The sequence below is a fragment of the Schistocerca nitens genome, chromosome 1 (genome assembly GCF_023898315.1).
Source record: "Schistocerca nitens isolate TAMUIC-IGC-003100 chromosome 1, iqSchNite1.1, whole genome shotgun sequence".
Taxonomy (NCBI): Eukaryota; Metazoa; Arthropoda; class Insecta; order Orthoptera; family Acrididae; genus Schistocerca; species Schistocerca nitens.
Window position 1 is genome coordinate 39,907,951 of NC_064614.1, and position 23,812 is coordinate 39,931,762.

General features: G+C 45.6%; 1 protein-coding gene across 1 annotated transcript in view; it reads left to right on the forward strand.

Moving 5' to 3' along the window:
* The first annotated feature begins 237 nt into the window (after nucleotides 1-237).
* LOC126240636 (pancreatic triacylglycerol lipase-like) overlaps nucleotides 238-23,812 on the forward strand; it is a 59,310-nt gene continuing 35,735 nt past the window's right edge. Inside the window, exons 1-3 of the mRNA XM_049948352.1 lie at nucleotides 238-345; nucleotides 948-1,122; nucleotides 3,098-3,331. Coding sequence (XP_049804309.1) covers nucleotides 238-345; nucleotides 948-1,122; nucleotides 3,098-3,331 — 517 coding nt within the window. The remainder of the gene's footprint in view (nucleotides 346-947; nucleotides 1,123-3,097; nucleotides 3,332-23,812) is intronic.

The window sequence follows — 23,812 nt, forward strand, 5'->3', positions numbered from 1 at the left end:
AGGTGGCACATGTCCGGTGCAGGAAAATAGTTTCTTGATCGTGGCACGCCAGGAGTGATGCTAGTACAAAGACCACTGCAGCAGAAATAGAATCAGAGTTCCATATCTGAAGAAAGTTCGAGTCAGTGCTACCCTCAGGAAGAAGCCGATCATGGCTACAGTGTATGGGGGACAGCATGAGGCATGTCGGGATGAGGGCAACTGTCAGATGGTGGATGAGATGTCACGTTGCTGGGAATGAGACCTCGAGGACAACAACGCCCCAAGGGCGTCAGGTGTAGGCAACCAATGGGAGTATGGCATGATCCATGGCAGACCCTGGTGAAGGTGACACGAGATGGTCCAGTGAGGTAGGCAGATGGGGGCCAACTGTCATTAAGAGCTTTGAGAGGGTGGCCGTGGGTGCATCCCAAGCCTGCCTAGAATGGAATGGAATGGAAAGAGGAATGTGCTGTGATGTGGTTCTCATCACCAAAGAACTGGGAGAGAGTTCGGGAATGGCAGCAGTGATCAATGAGAAGGTGGAGGAACGCAGAGAACTGTAAGGGAGCTCAGGAAACATATAGACGGATCGATAGCTGACAGGGTGCGTGTGCACCATGGAAGAAGAAAGGGCACACGAGTAAGTGCATGTGCAGTTGTTTGCATTGGGGCACAGCAGTGCATTTTGGAGTGCATTATCGTGCGTGGGAGAGTATTTGCAGCCATTGGTGCATGTTGAGGGAAACAATGATAAACGGTGGTGCACTTTCGTGTGTATTAGAGCGGGCTGGTGCACGTTGGGGAGCTGGAGAAAAGCGAAGAAGAGGAAAACGACAGCGCAGTGCAGGAAAATAGCAAAGAGAGCTGTGGAGGATGGGAACAAGCGACGTAATAATGGAGGTTGCAGGAGGCTGGCGGTGGCTGGGCTGGGGTTGTGAGGGCCGACAGAACCGGTGGCGGAACAGCTTGTGACGCTGGAACCAGTGTCAGAAGGGTCGGTGGTGCAGAAGCCCTTGGGGCAGGAGCCAGTAGCGCATGGGCCAGTGGCACAGGAGCTGGTAGTGCGACTGAACGAGGGCCTGGCAGCGTCGGAAGCGGAGAAAGAGGCGTTTCCACAGGTGCCTGACACGACACCTGCGGGTAGGAAAAGGAGGGAAGTCGGCAGTCTGCCTGCGCAGCATCTGCAGTAGCGCTTGCTGTGAGGTCCGCAGTTGTTCCCAGCCTTGCCATGGTGATCACACAGATGGGAAGAGGGTCTATGAAAGATACGTCACACACATAAGAATGTTCCTTATTGCCACTTTTATAATTATGACTGCAAGGGGAACAACACACTAACTGAAATGCCACTGGTGGTGATGAACAATGCTTTTTTATGTCGCTGAACAAGGAACTCGAATGATCAGAAAATAAGAGCCATAATTGTTGGCAAGAAAATAAGTCCCTTCTTGACCACGAGGAATAAGATAAACACTGTACCTACCAATAAGAAGTTCATTCAGAATCTACACTACTGGCCATTAAAATTGCTACACCACGAAGATGACGTGCTACAGACGCGAAATTTAACCGACAGGAAGAAGTTGCTGTGATATGCAAATGATTAGCTTTTCAGAACATTCACACAACGTGCTCATATGAGAAAAGTTTCCAACTGATTTCTCATACCCAAACAGCATTTAACCGGCGTTCCCTGGTGAAACGTTGTTGTGATGCCTCGTGTAAGGAGGAGAAACGCGTACCATCACGTTTCCGACTTTGGTAAAGGTCGGATTGTAGCCTATCGCGATTGCGGTTTATCGTATCGCGACATTGCTGCTCGCGTTGGTCGAGATCCAATGACTGTTAGCAGAATATGGAATCGGTGGGTTCAGGAGGCGTGCTGGATCCCAACGGCCTCGTATCACTAGCAGTCGAGCTGACAGGCATCTTATCCGCATGGCTGTAATGGATGGTGCAGCCACGTCTCAATCCCTAAGTCAACAGATGGGGGCGTTTGCAAGACAACAACCATCTACACCAACAGTTCGACGACGTTTGCAGCAGCATGGACTATCAGCTCGGAGACCGTGGCTGCGATTACCCTTGACGCTGCATCAGAGACAGGAGCGCCTGCCTTGGTGTTCTCAACGACGAACCTGGGTGCACGAATGGCAAAACGTCATTTTTTCGGATGAATCCAGGCTCTGTTTACAGCATCATGATGGTCGCATCCGTGTTTGGCGACATCGCGGTGAACGCACAATGGAAGCGTGTATGCGCCATCGCCATACTGGCGTATCACCCGGCGTGTGCCATTGGTTACACGTCTCGGTCACCTCTTGTTCGCACTGACGGCACTTTGAACAGTGGACGTTACATTTCAGATGTGTTACGACCCGTGGCTCTACGCTTCATTCGATCCCTGCGAAACCCTACATTTCAGCAGGATAATGCACGACCGCATGTTGCAGGTCCTGTATGGGCCTTTCTGGATACGGAAAATGTTCGACTGCTGTCCTGGCCAGCACATTCTCCAGATCTCTCACCAATTGAAAACGTCTGGTCAATGGTGGCCGAGCAACTGGCTCGTCACAGTACGCCAGTCACTACTCTTGATGAACTGTGGTATCGTGTTGAAGCTGCATGGGCAGCTGTACATGTACACGCCATCCAAGCCTTGTTTGACTCAATGTGCAGGCGTATCAAGGCCGTTATTACGGCAGAGGTGGTTGTTCTGGGTACAGATTTCTCAGGATCTATGCACCCAAATTGCGTGAAAATGTAATCACATGTCAGTTCTAGTATAATATAGTTGTCCAATGAATACCCGTTTATCATCTGCATTTCTTCTTGGTGTAGCAATTTTAATGGCCAGTAGTGTATCTCATTGACCTCGTTCCTCTCGACGAAGTAAAAATATGAGGTGTCCCATTGTGTGTTTCACGCTTAGGAACGCTCCGCAGCTTGAAATTCCATGTTGTGACGTCACAAAACACGATCGGCTGGATACGCACGTCCACTTTTGCATCCCGTGTGAGGGCTGATTTAGCGTCCCAGGGCCTCTGCTATCAGTTCAGTTGTGACCTACGAGACTCGGGCCAGTCTCCACGTGGCAGGCTCTCCCGTCCCGCAGGCTACTTGTCGCGGGGCGACCACAACGTGTGGCTGGTGGACTGGCGGCCGCTGTCGGGGGCGCGCTACCGCTGCTCCGTGGTCGGCGTCCCTGACGCGGCCCGCCACGTGGCTGCCGCCATCCACAGCCTCGGCCTCCCCGAGCGGAAGATCCACCTCGTCGGCCACAGCATGGGCGCGCAGCTGGCCGCCACTGTCGGCAAGCTGTTCCAGGGACGCCTGCACAGGATCACAGGTGAGTCGGCTCCAGTGTTCGATTTGTGCTTTTACCAGTGGGGGGGATGTCTTAGGGGGTTAGTATAATTATATATGTTACTAGCTTGGACCGTGGCGTTACCCATGGTTAAACAGTTACTTATAAATAGATGTTAATGCCGAAACTCACTATTCACGCGTAAGCACTATCAGAAAAGCCATCCCTTGTTAGATCTTTAAAAGTACATTATAGGTAAAGCTTATTTACAAAATCATCTACATACAGATATAAGAGGGGAATTCAAAAAGTAAAGGCACATTTGTGAAAAGTTGTACTTATTCTGATGATAGAAAACTGAAACATGCGTTATTTTTCTACATAACCTCACTGCACTTCAATGCAGTTTTCCCGAAGTTTTACGAGTTTTTTTACTTCATCAGAAAATACGTTTATCGGCTGCATCTGTAACCAATTTTGCACCGCAGCAATGACGTCTTCATCACTTTCAAATCTTCTTCCCTGTAGTGCTTCCGTTAAGGGTCCAAACATGTGAAAATCGCTTGGAGCCAGGTCTGGACTGTATGGTGGATGTTCCAGCACCTCGAATCTCAACTCCTTTGTTGCGTCGGCTGTCCGTTTGGCAGAATGTGGGCGAGCGTTATCTTGCTGCAGGATGACACCTCTCCGCAGTTTTCCACGACGTTTGGATCTGATTGCAGGTTTTAGTTTCGTACGCAACACATCACATCCACCATACAATACATACCTGGCTCTAAAGCCTCGTTTACGCTGGGGCGACGTCTTGCAACATGGTGGCATGCTACGGAAATGTGCCGTGCGTCGTCTTGTCGTTTAGTTCTAAATGTTTCGCAATGCTTACCTACTACATAACACTTTTTCAAAATTAATAAGCATACATATTAATAGTATGACTGTATTAAAAACTTTCAGTGTTCGGCTCCACAAATTTAAATTATATGTGAAGTTTTACTCCAGTGTGTGGAAATAAACATCCCAGGTTGGGATGCATAAACTAAAACCAGTGGAGGCGATGGTCTGATGCAGAGGGGGGAAATCCCCCCCCCCCATCCCCCTCTGCAAATCGCACACTGGTCGGCTCGCTGTGCAACAGATAACGCTCCAGTCCTGTTCTCCAGCGTCTGGTGGCCTGGTCAGACTCTAAAGCAGGCCTGGCCCAACTGCGCTCCGTGAGCACGAGCGCTGCGGCCCCGCTCCTGCCCGTGCATTGGCGAGGGCGGCTGAGGGTTGAGGAGGAACAGGGCGATGAAGGCTGTAGCCGGACCTCACCAGGGCTGGGCGGTCGCCTTGTCAGCCGCCGAGCAGTTTGCCGATAGTACTACTTGTTTTAAACTAGATTTACGTTCTGCATTGGGAGCGCTATGGCATGTACGAACGTGGCTAAAACCGAAAAACTTGAGAAGCCACTTGAAATGACACATTACGACGCAGAGAGATACAATACTTTAAATTCTGCGCCAAAGATTAAATTGAGAGGAATGTAGAAAATAATCTCTGGAATGTCCATATTTGATTCACTCTTGTTTCGTACTCGAAGAAGGAGCTAAACTTTCGCTTGTTAGCTTGTATTAGAGTTGGGCAACACGATTCTTTTTCCCGATTCGATTCCTACGATTCAATCTCACATTGCGAATCGATTCCTACGATTCGTTCACGATTCATTATAGTTTGCGATGGCACGATTCTTACGGAATGCAAAAAGTTCTACATCTTATTCACAGATGGCAGGACAGGTCTAAAATTGTCAATGGGGTTAGAATCGAACTGATAAGATATGCCAGAAATAGTTTATTTATGAGTAAACATGCATATGACGTTACAAGTGTGATTCTCGATTTATACGTGTAATGCCTTAATTGTTGAAAGGTCACGTTTGATTTGATTGCATCTATTGTTTTATTTCAGTATGCCAGGAAAGAGGGGTCGATTTGTGCGGAAGGTGATGCAAAATTACGTGGTATGCCAGTTTGGTTGTGTGGCTTGAACGCGCCTAACTACAGACGTCTGTTTTATAATAACAAAATCTAGCAGTGAGGCAGACGTGGTTTGCCTCAGATCATTCTAAGTTTTTCTGTGCTAAGATGTCTTTCCAAGTCCACATCACCCTTGTAATTCATAACGCAGCTGACAGCCCTCTGTTTGTCTGAGAACTTGCCGCTGTCACTACTATTTACGTGAGAAGACGACATACTTCAAAACAATAGGATTCAATCCTATACGTCGACATTACTTCACTAAAATTTAATACGAATCTGAACAGGATAACATTCGAAAACTCGAACTGGAAATTATTAATTAAAAAGCTTTTGTTTAAAGACGGTATCACACGGGGACCCGCCAAGAAAGGTATTGGTTAGAGTGTCTACATTCTCTCTATATAGGCTCTGTAATATTGGTCTAGTGCGACAGCCATTAAGTGGCAGGACTGGTGGAACTAACAGAATTAGCAAATTAGCAGTGAAGTGATGTCGCTGTATACGATTGTATCCTACACTTTAGAAAAAAAATGGTTCAAATGGCTCTGGGCACTATGGGACTCAACTGCTGAGGTCATTAGTCCCCTAGAACTTAGAACTAGTTAAACCTAACTAACCTAAGGACATCACACACATCCATGCCCGAGGCAGGATTCGAACCTGCGACCGTAGCGGTCTCGCGGTTCCAGACTGCAGCGCCTAGAACCGCACGGCAACTTAGACCGGCTAAACTTTAGAAGTATGTCGTCTTCTCACATAAATAGTAGTGGCAGAAGCAACTTCTCAGACAAATTAAAAGCAAAATACCTATGCTTTGTATTTCGACGAAACAAAAGTTAAGCTAAATTTGCAGTGTGTGAGGGCTGACAGTTGCTTTATAGTGAAATATAAGGGGCTATGGAATTGGAAAGAGCACAGAAAAACGTAGGATGATACGAATCCGCGCATGTGCACTATCAGCTTGGTTTTCACGAGTAATATTACGGCCCACGAACTTCGTTTGTTCGTTCCGAGCTTCCTTTGTTCACAGGCATCCTCCACGTGACTGCCATCTGGCGGTCGTAATCATTCGGCACGACTCTGCATGATTCCGGAAGTTGCCTTCGAAGCATAGCGTACTAAGAATCGATGAATCGTTGGAACTTGGAATCGTCACGACTCGGAAACACGCAATCGTTCTTACGATTCTTTTGAACGACGATTCGTCCGTATCACGATTCGATTCTTACGATTCTTTATTTAGAGTCTGAACGAACGACTCATTCACGAATCGCCACAACTCTAGCTTGTGTGGGATGGACGTAATTTTTGGTGTGTGCTGAAAGGCAGCCATCTTGTTAGTATTTATGATTTGTGCGACGAACATAGCAAGTCGTATTGTATTGTGAATAAAAAAATAGTGAAAAGTATCCAAGTTTTATGAGAATTATTTAAAGCGACATAGCATTGTATTCCCTTGTTTCCACCGTCTTCGGTGAAGGAAACCGATGTCGACTTAGGAAGATGCGCATGGTCAACAAAGAGAAAAACATCGATGGCGACTAATGAATTAATATTGTGGCAGAAGGACTAATTCTACGTTTAAGGTGAGAACTCTGAATAAATCAACAATGACGTAGAATTCAAAAATATTATTAATCGGAATTGTAAATTATATTACAGGCAAATTTCACGCAGCACTGAATTTGTCCGCATTCAAGCCGGTCAATACAGTCCGTAAAAAAGACTTTCAAAAACCAGTTATTTTATCTCGACAACAAAAAATCCCAAAATTAAAATATTATTATTAATAATTTTTAAACTATTTTATTTCGCTGCACACTTGTTCAGTGCCGAATGGGAACTGCCACACTTTCGTACTTATGTACCTGCTTGCACAATAAGAAATTAGCCAAATAATTTTAAGACTGAAACAGAAAATATCTCCAGGATCTGACGGGATCTTTGCCGAAGTAATACAAGCGTTTTCTTACCAACTAAATATATTTATTTGTGCGATCTGTACAATGAGTGCCTCTAGCAAGGGAGAGTCCCTGCACCATAGAAGAACGCTGAAGTGGTAATAATTAATAAAGGACAAGACAAGGATCCAGTGATACCCAAATCCCACATACCAGTTTGACTTTTGAACGTCCTTGGCAAGATATTTGAAAAACTATTATGCAAAAGATTGCAATATCACGGGATGAGCCCTCACCAGTACAGTTTAGAAGTGGCAAGTCAACTGAAGACACAATTAATAAGGTGATCTCGCTAGCAATGGATACTCATTCTATGTATGCTGTAGTGATGATAACTGATATTGCTGGCACTTTGCATAACCTATGTTGGCCATCATAGAAAGGGATTTGGACTGTCCAGAAGCGCTGTGTCACTGCTAGAGAGATTAATGCCACAGGCGACATGCTTATTTAACATGCCCAGGAAAACAGTAACAAAAGTCTGTCCGCAGGGGTCAGTGCATGGTCCAAAGTTTTGGTATGTAGCACTGGAGCCCATACTACAGAAGTTACATGACAGCGGTAACACAAGCAGAGTGGTAGCATTTGCAGGTGACGTGCAGTTCGTTGTAAGTGGTGACATCAGAAGAACTATAGAAGACAAATACAACTCCGTGAACTTGAGGGCTGGTGTCGAAGTGTTAAGTTGTCACTAGCACCATGGGAAACAAGGTACCTCCTGCTGAAAGGGAACCTAATAAGAAATCGTAAAATAAGATTAAATGATGTGACGATTAGGAGAAGCGCAGTAACGAAATGACTAGGGGTACTTCCCGACGAACATCCTAACTTTGCGCATCATGTAGAAGAAGCAGGCAGAAAAGGTACAAATCTGATGAATAAAATTATAACCACTGCAAATAGGCAATTTCGGCGTACCTTGAAGACAATCAGAGTATCTCACCAATCTATATTAGCATTAGTCGTAAGATATGGTGCGTTCGTTTGGGCTCACAGATTGCAGTTAGTGCAGGCAGTCTCAGTAGTAACAAGATGTGTGTTACCCAGTTTAACGGGCGCCTATGGGACTACCCCGACTGATGCTTTGTTAGTAATTCTAGGAATATACCCACTGGACTTGGAAATTAGGAAAAGGGAAGCCTTTCAGTGGTTAAAGAAAGGTAATCAAATGGAAGTACGAAGCATGCTTGGAACTGAGGCCACTTCAACAAAGGCAACAAAAAATCGCATGTTACAACTTTGGCAAAGTGAACGGGACATTTCAGGCACAGCCAGGACTTCCTAACATCAGGGAGAGATTATAAACGAGATTTCTTAACCCATCGAGGGGGTTGATACATTACCTGAATGGCCATGGCCGTTATGCCTTTTATCTGTACAACATCAGAAGACAGATGAATGATAGCTGCACCTGCCGCAGTGTGGGCACATCGGAACACACACTGTGGGACTGCAAGCTCTTTGAAGATGCAGCGGGTAATGGCCGTCGGGTATTAAGGACTCTGGATCCAAAAGCAGCACTAAGGAGTGAGCCGACCTGACGCATCTTGTACGGTACTGCAGCCGCAGTATTCAGGAAGAGAAAGGAAGACTTCATGAGGCATTCAACCATTGGTCATAATGCTGCCATCCAGGCTAGACAACATTCTCTGCAGATGAAGATAACAGAAGTCTGCGGCCAGCGAATGAAATACTGTCCCAAGAATCTACATTGCGTTGGTGGAAGTTGTCATGGAATTGTGGACTTCAAGAAGCAACCGTGATGGATGGAATGACTTTCAATAGTGGAAACGCTGCTGTCGTGCAGCCTGACGCACAAGGAATCCAGCAGACTGTGACTGTTGAGCGGGGTGTTACGAGGGCGGATCCAGTAGTGGAGACAACTGTTTACAAGTTAAATGCGTCAAAATAAATGAAGAAACAGAGAACAAATTCTATAGTGTATGTAGTAGATTAGCAGTTGCTTAAAGGTTTAATGTAGTTTTGCAGTAGTAGAAGTAGTTGTAGTTACACACACACACACATATGGGTTCTCCATCTGAAGTTTCGGATGAGATAATCTCGAAAACTATACATCGGGTAAAAATGGTGGGTAAGACAAATTCGTAAGCTCAAAGGGAGACATCAGATGATACTACACGCGACCCCCAGTCCCCGCAACCTTGGGTGGGATGGGGGGCAACTTTTAAATCTTAAATGGAAACACCCATTTTTATTGCAGCAGATTCGGATTGTCCATAAAAAAAAGTAATCAAGTTTTGTCTGAAACATTTTTTAAACCATTGACAGATGGCGCTGAAATCGAGAAAAATTAAAACTGAGGATGAACTCCGATTTATTGAGAATGATCTAAGAAGGACGCATCAAATCGATACAAAATACGCACCAATTCTTTCATTACGCCAAATTAAGCTATTTTTTTTACAAAATGTATCCTACCCGCCACAGTTTTCGATGGAGGGATGCAGAATGGTATTAAAATCTCGTTAGAAAACTCTTCACAATTGCATTACTCACCTGACTGTGGCGCTACCGTGGCCAAACTGCGAACTATGGCTCAGTATAAAGGTCAATGCAATGCGATCAGATGCCATTTCACTTTCAGATTGTGAACTGTAAACATCAACTGACAAAAGTAAATTATTCTTTAGCGAAACATGGCTCACTATCCTCCTACAGAGGTTGTTGATATGACGTTAATTTTAGGTGAATGCCATAACAATTACGCTGCAGCTTCGCAATTGTATGCGGATCGCTTCTCAAACAGACGACATCCAAGGGAAAACATTATCCGAAACTGCACTCAACGAGCTCCAAATGGATACATGCACTGTGCACCTCGTCATCGGGAATACAATCAAAATGACGCTCGCACCCTTACCGTTCTCGCCTGTGTTCAGCTGGATCCCGAAATGAGTAGTCATATGATTCAGAGACACAGGGGGACACTGCAGGAGCCTCCACGAAGATTGCGTTCACCCTGGAAACGACCTAGTCGGCCAATCCTGCAAACACCGGAGCACCAAAACCAAAGATGACAAAACAACTCTCCGAAGAGACTCAAAAAAGGCCTTTATCAAGACCATCACTAGTGACAACTTCCTGCAATATTGAAGGCTTATCTGTAAATAAAGAAATTTTATTATCTGACATGTGCAAACGAAACAACTGTGATGTTTTAGTGTTACAAGAAACACACAGAGCACCAACTAGCCATAGACCGAAAATACAGGGCATGAAATTAGTTCTTGAGAGACCACACGAAAGGTACGGAAGTGCTATATTTGTGAAACCGAACTTAGACGTATGCTCCTGTGCTCTGACCTGCGAAGAAAATATAGAAATTTTAACTAATGAGCTACATTCATGTACTGTAACATCAGTGTACAAACCACCCAGTGCGAGGTTCAAATTTACGGAGCCTGGAAATTTCCATTCAAATAACATTACAGTTGTACTAGGAGATTTTAACTGTCACGGTCTCGCATGGGGTTATAAAGAGACAAATGCTGGAGATCTGGACAGACCAGGCTAAACTGAAATTGATACATGACCCAAAGTTGCCTGCATCATTTAACAGCGGAAGATGGAAACGAGGATAGAATCCAGATAACATCTTTGTCTCCGAAAAGGTATCCCTGCAAACTGTAAAGCAAATCGAGGACCCAATTCCAAGATCGCAACACAGAGCAATAACTTGCTGCATTACTGCAGTAATCAAATCAGATGTAATGCCCTTCAAGAGACGCTTTAATTTCAAAAAAGCTCATTGGGAACTTTTCACAGAGGACCTTGATAAGGAGATGTTGGAAATTAAACCAGAGATACAATCATATGAAACTTTTATAGACCTTGTCAAGAAAATCTCTCGACGGCGCATACCTAGAGGGTGCCGCACCCAGTATATCGCTGGACTCAATGGTAGCAGCAAGGAAGCTCTGAAAAAGTATGAAGATCTGTACAATAAGGACCCCCTCTCAGAGGAAACGATCCAGGCAGGTGAGGTACTGATGCCTGGTATCACCGAAGCGAGAAAGGAAAAGTGGTGTAACCTCCTACAAGAGACGGACATGAAGCACAGCAGTAGGAAGGCGTGGACACTGGTCAAAAGTCTCAACAACGACCCAACAGAACCACAACCAAATTACAGTGAAGTTACACCTGATCAGATAGCTCACCAACTACTCATGAACGGAAAAACTAAAAGGAAGATCAGGAATGGCAAAATTAAAAGAAAATTGAACGAGGAGATTAGCTTCCTAGCTCGCCCGTTCTTCATTCAGGAGCTACAAGATGCCATCAACGATTTGAAAAACAATAAGGCCGCTGGCCTCGACGATCTGAGATCCGAGCAAATTAAACATTTTGGACCGGGAGTACAAGCATGGATCCTAGAGCTAATGAATAACTGTATCACAACAATGCAAATTCCTAAACTGTGGAGGAAAGCTCGGGTTATTGCGTTATTAAAACCAGGGAAAGACCCAGCTGAAGCTAAAAATTTCCGGCCTGTCTCACTGCTTTGTCATTTATTTAAAGTGCTGGAGCGAATGATCCTCAAACGCATAGCTGATTATGTGGACAAAGCCCTCATTAACGAACAAGCTGGATTCCGACCAGGAAAATCATGCTGTGGCCAAATCCTTAATCTCACACAGTACATCGAAGACGGCTATCAGAGAGGAGAAGTAACTGGGGTCGCATTCCTGGATCTCAGTGCTGCATATGACACAGTTAACCATAAGTTGCTTACCCAGAAAGTGTATAATGTCACTAAGGACTACACCCTTTCTATGTTCGTGCAATGCATGCTACAGAACAGACGCTACTATGTAACCTTACAATCTAAAAACAGCCGATGGAGGACACATAAAAATGGACTTGCACAGGGTAGTGTCTTGGCTCCAATATTATTTAACATCTATACCAATGATCTTCCCATCAGCCACCAGACACGAATGTTCATATATGCTGATGATGCAGCAGTGGCCACTCAGGATAAAACCTTTGAACAAGTGGAGGAGAATCTCACAGGAGCCTTAACAGAACTTACTACCTATTACGACGGCAATAATCTCAAACCAAACCCTAGTAAATCTCAGGTATCCGCCTTCCATCTTAGGAACAAACAAGCCAAACGGAAACTCCGAGTCATGTGGCAAGGGGAAGAGCTGAAACATACAAACAGCCCAAAATACCTGGGAGTAACACTGGACAGAGCACTTACTTTTAAGCAGCACTGTCACAACACTAAAAAAAAGGTCTGTGCCAGGAACAACATACTGCGGAAGCTAACAGGTTCATCGTGGGGAGCTCAACCACACGTTTTGCGCACCACGGGTCTGGTGCTGAGTATCTCAGCAGCGGAATATGCGGCGCCAGTTTGGAGGAACCCTGCTCACACTAAGCAAGTTGACGTCGCCGTAAACGAAACTGTACGTATTGCCACAGGATGCCTCAAACCAACTCCCACAGACATCATTTATCCCATCGTAGGCATAGCACCACCCACCATCCGCAGACAAGTAGCCGCCGAGATCGAAAGATTAAAACAAAGGAATGATCCTCGACACCCGATGCATATGCACCGAAAACAACGTGTCCGGCTGAAATCCCGCAGGAGTTTCATTGAAACTACTGAAGAGATCGCCACCAAGCCCGTCGCAAGGCGGCTATCTCTTTGGGAAGAAACGGTGCCACACTCCACAATGGAACTACTTGAGGAGGGATCTGCAGGATTTCAACTACCTTTTACAACTTGGAGGTCATTAAACCGGCTGCGCACTGGAGTAACTGGGTGCAAATCAAACCTATTTAAATGGGGTTACAGTGATAGCGATAGGTGTGAATGCGGAGCAATACAGGACTTGGACCACCTACTGATTTGCCCAGATATGTCTATAACATGCACTAAAGATGATATTTTGAAAGTCAATGACAAAGCAAGCTACGTTGCTAAGTACTGGGAAGGGAAGATATAATTGGTGCATACGGATACGGAAGAAGAAGAAAATTCAGAGATAAGCTGGAATACCGAAATCAACTGTTTTGAGGATTTTGAAGGCACATAAATATCATGCGTATCATATCACACTGACACAGGCATTAACGCCGAGCCGGCCGCGGTGGCCGAGCGGTTCTAGGCGCTTCAGTCCGGAACCGCGCGACTGCTACGGTCGCAGGTTCAAATCCTGCCTCGGGCATGGATTTGTGTGATGTCCCTAGGTTAGTTAGGTTTAAGTAGTTCTAAGTTCTAGGGGACTGGTGACCTCAGATGTTAAGTCCCATAGTGCTCAGAGCCATTTGAACCATTAACGCCGAAAGATGTGCAAATACGAGTGCATTCTGCCAATGGGCCTTGGAAATGACAAGAGGTGACTATGATTTTTTAGATACGTTATGTTCACCTATGAAGCCACATTCAAAAACAATGGCGAATTAAATCGTCATGATTGTCATTATTGGTCCCCTGTCAATCCACACTGACACAGACCTGTTAACAATTAACACAAATGGTCGTTAATGGTCTGGTGTGGAATTTTAAACGGTCACTTGATAGGACCATATTTTTTTTGACCCCAATGGTACTGGGGAATCTTATTTACAGCCGGCCGCGGTGGTCTAGCGGTTCTAGGCGCTCAGTCCGGAACCGCGCGACTGCTACGGTCGCAGTTTCGAATCCTGCCTCGGGCATGGATGTGTGTGATGTCCTTAGGTTAGTTAGGTTTAAGTAGTTCTAAGTTCTAGGGGACTGACGACCACAGATGTTAAGTCCCATAGTGCTCAGAGCCATTTGAACCATCTTATTTACAACTTCTCCGTGATCATTTGTTGGAGCTAATGGAAGATGTTGATTTAGAAACTAGGCAACGAATGTGGTTCCAACAGGACGGAGCAGCTCCCCATTATGCTAAAATGTGTGGAACGTTTTAAATTTACGGGTCGATGGATAGGACGCGGTGGACCAATTCAGTGGCCTCCACGTTCACCAGACCTAACATATCCTGATTTTTTTCTTGTTGTGTTATTTGAAACATATTGTTTGTGACAGACAGCCCACAACCCGAAACGATATGGAGCAACGCATTCGAAGAGCTTGTGCAGCCATACCACGGGACGTGCTGTTCAAAAGTGTGGACAACTTTCGCAGACGATTGACTTTATGCATTGAAGCAAATTGGGATAATTCTGAACAATTCCTTCGTGGCTAATTTCATTAATTAAGTACCCCAAATTGTAAGAGGCAAGGGGGCTCACACTAATGAAGCACCCCAACATGAGAGAGGCAAGGGGACTCACACTAATGAAGCACCCCAACATGAGAGAGGCAAGGGGGGTCACACTAATGAAGCACCCCAATATGAGAGAGGCAAGGGGACTCACACTAATGAAGCACCCCAACATGAGAGAGGCAAGGGGACTCACACTAATGAAGCACCCCAACATGAGAGAGGCAAGGGGACTCACACTAATGAAGCACCCCAACATGAGAGAGGCAAGGGGACTCACACTAATGAAGCACCCCAACATGAGAGAGGCAAGGGGACTCACACTAATGAAGCACCCCAACATGAGAGAGGCAAGGGGACTCACACTAATGAAGCACCCCAACATGAGAGAGGCAAGGGGACTCACACTAATGAAGCACCCCAACATGAGAGAGGCAAGGGGACTCACACTAATGAAGCACCCCAACATGAGAGAGGCAAGGGGACTCACACTAATGAAGCACCCCAACATGAGAGAGGCAAGGGGGCTCACACTAATGAAGCACCCCAACATGAGAGAGGCAAGGGGACTCACACTAATGAAGCACCCCAACATGAGAGAGGCAAGGGGACTCACACTAATGAAGCACCCCAACATGAGAGAGGCAAGGGGACTCACACTAATGAAGCACCCCAACATGAGAGAGGCAAGGGGACTCACACTAATGAAGCACCCCAACATGAGAGAGGCAAGGGGACTCACACTAATGAAGCACCCCAACATGAGAGAGGCAAGGGGACTCACACTAATGAAGCACCCCAACATGAGAGAGGCAAGGGGACTCACACTAATGAAGCACCCCAACATGAGAGAGGCAAGGGGGCTCACACTAATGAAGCACCCCAACATGAGAGAGGCAAGGGGACTCACACTAATGAAGCACCCCAACATGAGAGAGGCAAGGGGACTCACACTAATGAAGCACCCCAACATGAGAGAGGCAAGGGGACTCACACTAATGAAGCAGCTCATGGGAACACCATTCTGCTACGCCCATGTCGTTGTTCCTGGGTAACGCTAAAAGTAGGATACAGTATATTTTTTACAAAAATAGCTTAATTTGGCGTAACGAAAGAATTGGTGCACATTTTTTTACCGATTTGATGCGTCTTTCTCGGACAATTCTAAATAAATCAGAGTTCTACCCCAATTTTACTTTTTTCTCGATTTCAGCGCCATCAGTCAATGGTTTAAAAAAATGTTTCAGACAAAACTTGATTACTTTTTTACGGAGAATCCGAATCTGCAATAAAAATGGGTGTTTCCATTTAAGATTTATAAGTTGCCTCCCGCCCCACCCAAGGGAGCAGGGGCTGGAGGTCACGTGTAGTATCATTTGATGTCCCCCTTTGAGCTTACGAACTTGTCTTACCCACTACGTTTACCTGATGCATAGTTTTCGAGATAATCTCATCCGAAACTTCAGATGGACCACCCTATTTTAGCTTTTCACCTAATAATGTGTACTTATGAAGAATATCGAAATAGACGACAGAGGGAGAGAGAAATAATTAAAATCGCTCAAAAGAGGAAAGGCCGCTGGACCTGATGGGATACCAGTTCGATTTTACACAGAGTACGCGAAGGAACTTGCCCCCTTCTTGCAGCGGTGTACCGTAGGTCTCTAGAAGAGCGTAGCGTTCCAAAGGATTGGAAAATGGGGTACAGGTCATACCCGTTTTCAAGAAGGGACGTCGAACAGATGTGCAGAACTATAGACCTATATCGCTAACGTAGATCAGTTGTAGAATTTTGGAACACGTATTATGTTCGAGTATAATGACTTTTCTGGAGACTAGAAATCTACTCTGTAGGAATCAGCATGGGTTTCGAAAAAGACGGTCGTGTGAAACCCAGCTCGCGCTATTCGTCCACGAGACTCAGAGGGCCATAGACACGGGTTCACAGGTAGATGCCGTGTTTCTTGACTTTCGCAAGGCGTTCGATACAGTTCCCCACAGTCGTTTAATGAACAAAGTAAGAGCATATGGACTATCAGACCAATTGTGTGATTGGATTGAAGAGTTCCTAGATAACAGAACGCAACATGTCATTCTCAATGGAGAGAAGTCTTCAGAAGTAAGAGTGGTTTCAGGTGTGCCGCAGGGGTGTGTCGTAGGACCGTTGCTATTCACAATATACATAAATGACCTTGTGGATGACATCGGAAGTTCACTGAGGCTTTTTGCGGATGATGCTGTGGCATGTCGAGAGGTTGTAACAATGGAAAATTGTACTGAAATGCAGGAGGATCTGCAGCAAATTGACGCATGGTGCACGGAATGGCAATTGAATCTCAAAGTAGAGAAGAGTAATGTGCTGCGAATACATAGAAAGAAAGATCCTTTATCATTTCGCTACAATTTAGCACGTCAGCAACTGGAAGCAGTTAATTCCATAAATTATCTGGGAGTACGCATTAGGAGTGATTTAAAATGGAATGATCATATAAAGTTGATCGTCGGTAAAGCAGATGCCAGACTGAGATTCATTGGTAGAATCCTAAGGAAATGCAATCCGAAAACAAAGGAATTAGGTTACAGTACGCTTGTTCGCCCGCTGCTTGAATACTGCTCAGCAGTGTGGGATCCGTACCAGATAGGGTTGATAGAAGAGATAGAGAAGATCCAACGGTGAGCAGCGCGCTTCGTTACAGGATCATTTAGTAATCGCGAAAGCGTTACGGAGATGATAGATAAACTCCAGCGGAAGACTCTGCAGGAGAGACGCTCATTAGCTCGGTACGGGCTTTTGTTAAAGTTTCGAGAACATACCTTCACCGAAGAGTCAAGCAATATATTGCTCCCTCCTACGTATATCTCGCGAAGAGACCATGAGGATAAAATCAGAGAGATTAGAGCCCACACAGAGGCATACCGACAAACCTTCTTTGCACGAACAATACGAGACTGGAATAGAGGAGAGAACCGATAGAGGTACTCAAGGTACCCTCCGCCACACACCGTCAGGTGGCTTGCGGAGTATGGATGTGGATGTAGATAAAAATAAATACCCTCAAGAATCTGAATAAACGACTTCAGCCACAAAAGTGCAAAACAACTTCTCCATGACAATGCGAGGCCCCACGTCAATTTTGCACACTCGACAGCAGCTCAGAAAACTCACTGGGATGTACTTCCTCACCCACTCTACAGCCCGGATTCGTACCTGTCTGTGGCCCAATGAAGAATGCACTCCGCAGGAAGCAGTACGTGGGTGATGGAGTGGTTGTTGATGTAGCCAGATGTTGGTTCAACGTCGACCGGTAGAGTGGTACCATGAGATCAAACAGGCCCTCTGAGTAAGATGGCGTAAGACCGTCGTACTGAACGGAGATTATGTTAAAAAAGCGGGTTTTGTAGCTAATAGAGTGAGGAATAAAAAAAGTATCACATTACTTATTGAACGCCCCTAGTATTATCTGCAAATACTCAGCCTGCACTGTGTAACAACATTAACACTACTGATTCAAACATTATTCAACTGAAACTTCCTGGCAGATTAAAACTGTGTGACGGACCGTACCTCGAACTCGGAACCTTTGCCCTTCACGGGCAAGAGCTCTACCATCTGAGCTACCCAAGCACGACTCACGCCCCGTCATCACAGCTTTACTTCTGCCAGTATCTCGTCTCCTACCTTCCAAAGCTGTGATGACGGGGTGTGAGTCGTTCTTGGGTAGCTCACATGTAAGAGCACGTACCCGCGAAAGGCAAAGGTAACGAGTTCGAGTCTCGGTCGGGCACACAGTTTTAATCTGCCAGGAAGTTTCATATCAGCGCACACTCCGCTGCAGAGTGAAAATCTCATTCTGGATTATTCAACTGATTTATAAATTTCGTCTTTGTAAACTCACCATTGACATATTCATGCAGGAGCTGGTATTGTACACTCCTGGAAATTGAAATAAGAACACCGTGAATTCATTGTCCCAGGAAGGGGAAACTTTATTGACACATTCCTGGGGTCAGATACATCACATGATCACACTGACAGAACCACAGGCACATAGACACAGGCAACAGAGCATGCACAATGTCGGCACTAGTACAGTGTATATCCACCTTTCGCAGCAATGCAGGCTGCTATTCTCCCATGGAGACGATCGTAGAGATGCTGGATGTAGTCCTGTGGAACGGCTTGCCATGCCATTTCCACCTGGCGCCTCAGTTGGACCAGCGTTCGTGCCGGACGTGCAGACCGCGTGAGACGACGCTTCATCCAGTCCCAAACATGCTCAATGGGGGACAGATCCGGAGATCTTGCTGGCCAGGGTAGTTGACTTACACCTTCTAGAGCACGTTGGGTGGCACGGGATACATGCGGACGTGCATTGTCCTGTTGGAACAGCAAGTTCCCTTGCCGGTCTAGGAATGGTAGAACGATGAGTTCGATGACGGTTTGGATGTACCGTGCACTATTCAGTGTCCCCTCGACGATCACCAGTGGTGTACGGCCAGTGTAGGAGATCGCTCCCCACACCATGATGCCGGGTGTTGGCCCTCTGTGCCTCGGTCGTATGCAGTCCTGATAGTGGCGCTCACCTGCACGGCGCCAAACACGCATACGACCATCATTGGCACCGAGGCAGAAGCGACTCTCATCGCTGAAGACGACACGTCTCCATTCGTCCCTCCATTCACGCCTGTCGCGATACCACTGGAGGCGGGCTGCACGATGTTGGGGCGTGAGCGGAAGACGGCCTAACGGTGTGCGGGACCGTAGCCCAGCTTCATGGAGACGGTTGCGAATGGTCCTCGCCGATACCCCAGGAGCAACAGTGTCCCTAATTTGCTGGGAAGTGGCGGTGCGGTCCCCTACGGCACTGCGTAGGATCCTACGGTCTTGGCGTGCATCCGTGCGTCGCTGCGGTCCGGTCCCAGGTCGACGGGCACGTGCACCTTCCGCCGACCACTGGCGACAACATCGATGTACTGTGGAGACCTCACGCCCCACGTGTTGAGCAATTCGGCGGTACGTCCACCCGGCCTCCCGCATGCCCACTATACGCCCTCGCTCAAAGTCCGTCAACTGCACATACGGTTCACGTCCACGCTGTCGCGGCATGCTACCAGTGTTAAAGACTGCGATGGAGCTCCGTATGCCACGGCAAACTGGCTGACACTGACGGCGGCGGTGCACAAATGCTGGGCAGCTAGCGCCATTCGACGGCCAACACCGCGGTTCCTGGTGTGTCCGCTGTGCCGTGCGTGTGATCATTGCTTCTACAGCCCTCTCGCAGTGTCCGGAGCAGGTATGGTGGGTCTGACACACCGGTGTCAATGTGTTCTTTTTTCCATTTCCAGGAGTGTATTTCAGGATAGTGTACTTTGGAACACATGATGTTCCCTCGTCGGTGTTTCAATCTAGTAATCGACTTTAGAATCACATGATGGAGTACACACTTCCATAAGCAGTTTCCGGCATTTTATACAGTTTTAGTTGATGTGAGACATGAAGTTGTATTTTGGGCAGCATTTGTAAATATCTTGACGTCTACACATTTACCTCCTTTATTTAGGACAGAATTTGTAAATATTTTGACTTCTACTTATTTAAGATGAGAATAATATAGTACAGCTATTTAGGAGATAAGAGTTAATTCATCGGTTACTGAATATTATGGTGAGTAAAATTCTATAGATTTTTAAAACTAGTGGACAGTTAAACCGTAATTCGTCGGTCATTTACCATCTTGTACGTTGGAAGAAGGCAGGTCTCCTACCTCAGAACTACATTTTACAAACTGAGTCTCTTTAATGTCTTAGAAAATTTACCTGCCTTTAAGATGGAAATCTGTGTTAGCTTCCAATAGCTTCTATTTCCAAACATGTTTAATCTGTTTTCGAAAATACATCTACTTAATTTGGTTCCGCTTAATTGATTATTGATGTCTAAAAGAGTAGTAATCTAACAGATAGTCTATTAAATACAGCACTGACAAGTCTCTCTCTGTTGCAACACTTTTAAATGGGGGATAGAATATGTGTTCCTACGTAGACGACCATGTTGTATCTTGGAACATTTTTGCACAGTTGAAGAAAACCTTAAATTTCTGGAGTAATTTATGCAATTTCGAGAAAAGACTGCAGTACGTAAAAAGTGAATGCTGTCATTTAAAAATAGAATAATAAAATACGCTGAGTTGACGAAAGTCATTGGACGCCGCCTACTATCGCGCTGGACTTTCTTTAGTTCGGCTTAGTACAGCAACTCGACGGGGCATCAACCCAACAAGTCGCTGGTAGCCGCCTGCAGAAATATTGAGCGATGCTGCCTCCTTAGCGGTCCATAATTACGAAAGTGTTGCCTTTTCGGAATTTTGTGAACGAACTGGGTTCGACTGGATTTATTTCAGGCGATCTGGGTGCCCAGATCATTCGCTCGAATTGTCCAGAATTTTCTTCAAACCAATCGCGAACGACTGTGGCTCAGTGAGTGGTTCATTGTCATTCATTAAAATTTCATTGTTGCTTGGGAAGATGAAGTCAATGAATGGCTACAAATGGCCTACAAATAGCCGAACATAACCATTTCCCGTCAGTGATCGGTTCAGTTGGACCAGAAGACACAGTTCATTCCAGTAAGCCCAACCCACACATTATGGAGCTACCACCAGCTTCTACAGTATCTTGTTGGCGATGAACATAAAGAAACAACTAGTCTTGGTTCCAGTGTTGAAATTCTTTTATTATTTCACAGTTGTTGGCAACTCGGATCCATGGCATCGTTGGGTCTGCACCACACTCGAACCCTCAACTCTTACCAACTTAAATCGGGACTCATCTGACGATGTCACGGTATTCCAGTCGTCCATGGTCCAATCGATATGGTCACAAGCCCGAGAGAGTCGCTGCAGCCAATGTCCTACTGTTAGCAAAGGCATTCGCGTCGGTCGTCTGCTGCCATAGACCATCAACACCAAATTTCGCCACACTGTCGACACGGATGTGTTGTCACATGTCCCGCATTGATTACTGAGGTTACTTCATGCAATGTTGCTTGTCTGTTAGCACTGACGACTCTACACGAAAGCTCTCGCTCGTTAACAGGCCATCGGCCACTGCGTTATCCGTGGTGTGAAGTAATGCCTGAAATTTTGTATTCTCGGCGCACTCTTGCACTGTAGATCTTGGAATATTGAATTCGAATGCGTTTAGCTCCGACAACATTCTGTTAATTCTCGTCTTGCAGCGATAATTACGTAGTAAACCTATTCACTTGACTAACCTAAGTACAAATGACAACTCCGCCAATACACTACCCTTTAATACCTTATTTATGCGATACTACCGCCATCTCTATATGTGCATATCGCTATTTCATGAGTTTTGTCACTCAGTGTATATTACGCTTCTATCATAGGTCTTGCTAGCAACGAAAATCTGAAAAGTGTTCTAATGTGCAACTCTCTCCCATTTCAGATTTTCGTTGCTAGCAAGACCTATGATAGAAGTTCAATATATATATATGGTGGTCCATTGATAGTGATCGGGTCAAATATCTCACGAAATAAACATCAAACGAAAAAATTACAAAGAACGAAACTCGTCTAGCTTGAAGGGGGAAAGCAGATGGCGCTATGGTTGGCCCGCTAGATGACGCTGCCATAGGTCAAACGGATGTCAACTGCGTTTTTTTAAATAGGAACCCTCATTTTTTATTACACATTCGTGTAGTACGTAAAGAAATATGAATGTTTTAGTTGGAGCACTTTTTTCACTTTGTGATAGATGGCGCTGTAATAGTCACAAACCCGTGTTAAAATGGACCGTTTACCAATTGCGGAAAAGGTCGATATTGCGCTGATGTATGGCTATTGTGATCAAAATGCCCAACGGGCGTGTGCTATGTATGCTGGTCGGTATCCTGGATGACATCATCCAAGTGTCCGGACCGTTCACCGGATAGTTACGTTATTTAAGGAAACAGGAAGTGTTCAGGCACATGTGAAACGTCAACCACGACCTGCAACAAATGATGATGCCCAAGTAGGTGTTTTAGCTGCTGTCGCGGCTAATCCGCACATCAGTAGCAGACAAACTGCGCGAGAATCGGGAATCTCAAAAACGTCGGTGTTGAGAATGCTACATCAACATCGACTGCACCCGTACCATATTTCTATGCACCAGGAATTGCATGGCGACGACTTTGAACGTCGTATACAGTTCTGCCACTGGGCACAAGAGAAATTACGGGACGATGACAGTTTTTTTGCACGCGTTCTATTTAGCGACGATGCGTCATTCACCAACAGCGATAAGGTAAACCGGCATAATATGCACTATTGGGCAACGGAAATTCCACGATGGCTGCGACAAGTGGAACATCAGCGACCTTGGCAGGTTAATGTATGGTGCGGCATTATGGAAGGAAGGATAATTGGCCCCCATTTTATCGATGGCAATCTAAATGGTGCAATGTTTGCTGATTTCCTACGTAATGTTCTACCGAAGTTACTAGAAGATGTTTCACTGCATGACAGAATGGCGATGCACTTCCAACATGATGGATGTCCGGCACATAGCTCGCGTGCAGTTGAAGCGGTATTGAATAGCATATTTCATGACAGGTGGATTGGTCGTCGAAGCACCATACCATGACCCGCACGTTCACCGGATCTGAAGTCCCCTGAATTCTTTCTATGGGGAAAGTTGAAGGATATTTGCTATCGTGATCCACCGACAACGCCTGCGAACATGCGTCAGCACATTGTCAGTGCATGTGCTAACATTACGGAAGGCGAACTACTCGCTGTAGAGAGGAATGTCGTTACACGTATTGCCAAATGAAGTGAGGTTGACGGACATCATTTTGAGCATTTATTACATTAATGTGGTATTTACAGGTAATCACGCTGTAACAGAATTCGTTCTCAGAAATGATAAGTTCACAAAGGTACATGTATCACTTTGGAACAACCAAAATAAAATGTTCGAACGTACCTACGTTCTGTATTTTAATTAAAAAACCTACCTGTTACCAACTGTTCGTCTAAAATTGTGAGCCATATGTTTGTGAATATTACAGCGCCATCTATCACAAAGTGAAAAAAGTGGTCCAACTAAAACATTCATATTTCTTTACGTCCTACACGAATACGTAATAAAAATGGGGGTTCCTATTTTGAAAAAACGCAGTTGATATCCGTTTGACCTATGGGAGCGCCATCTAGAGGGCCAACTATAGCGCCATCTGGTTTTCCCCTTCAAGCTAGACAAGTTTCGTTCTTTGTAGTTTTTTCGTTTGACGCTTATTTCGTGAGATATTTGGCC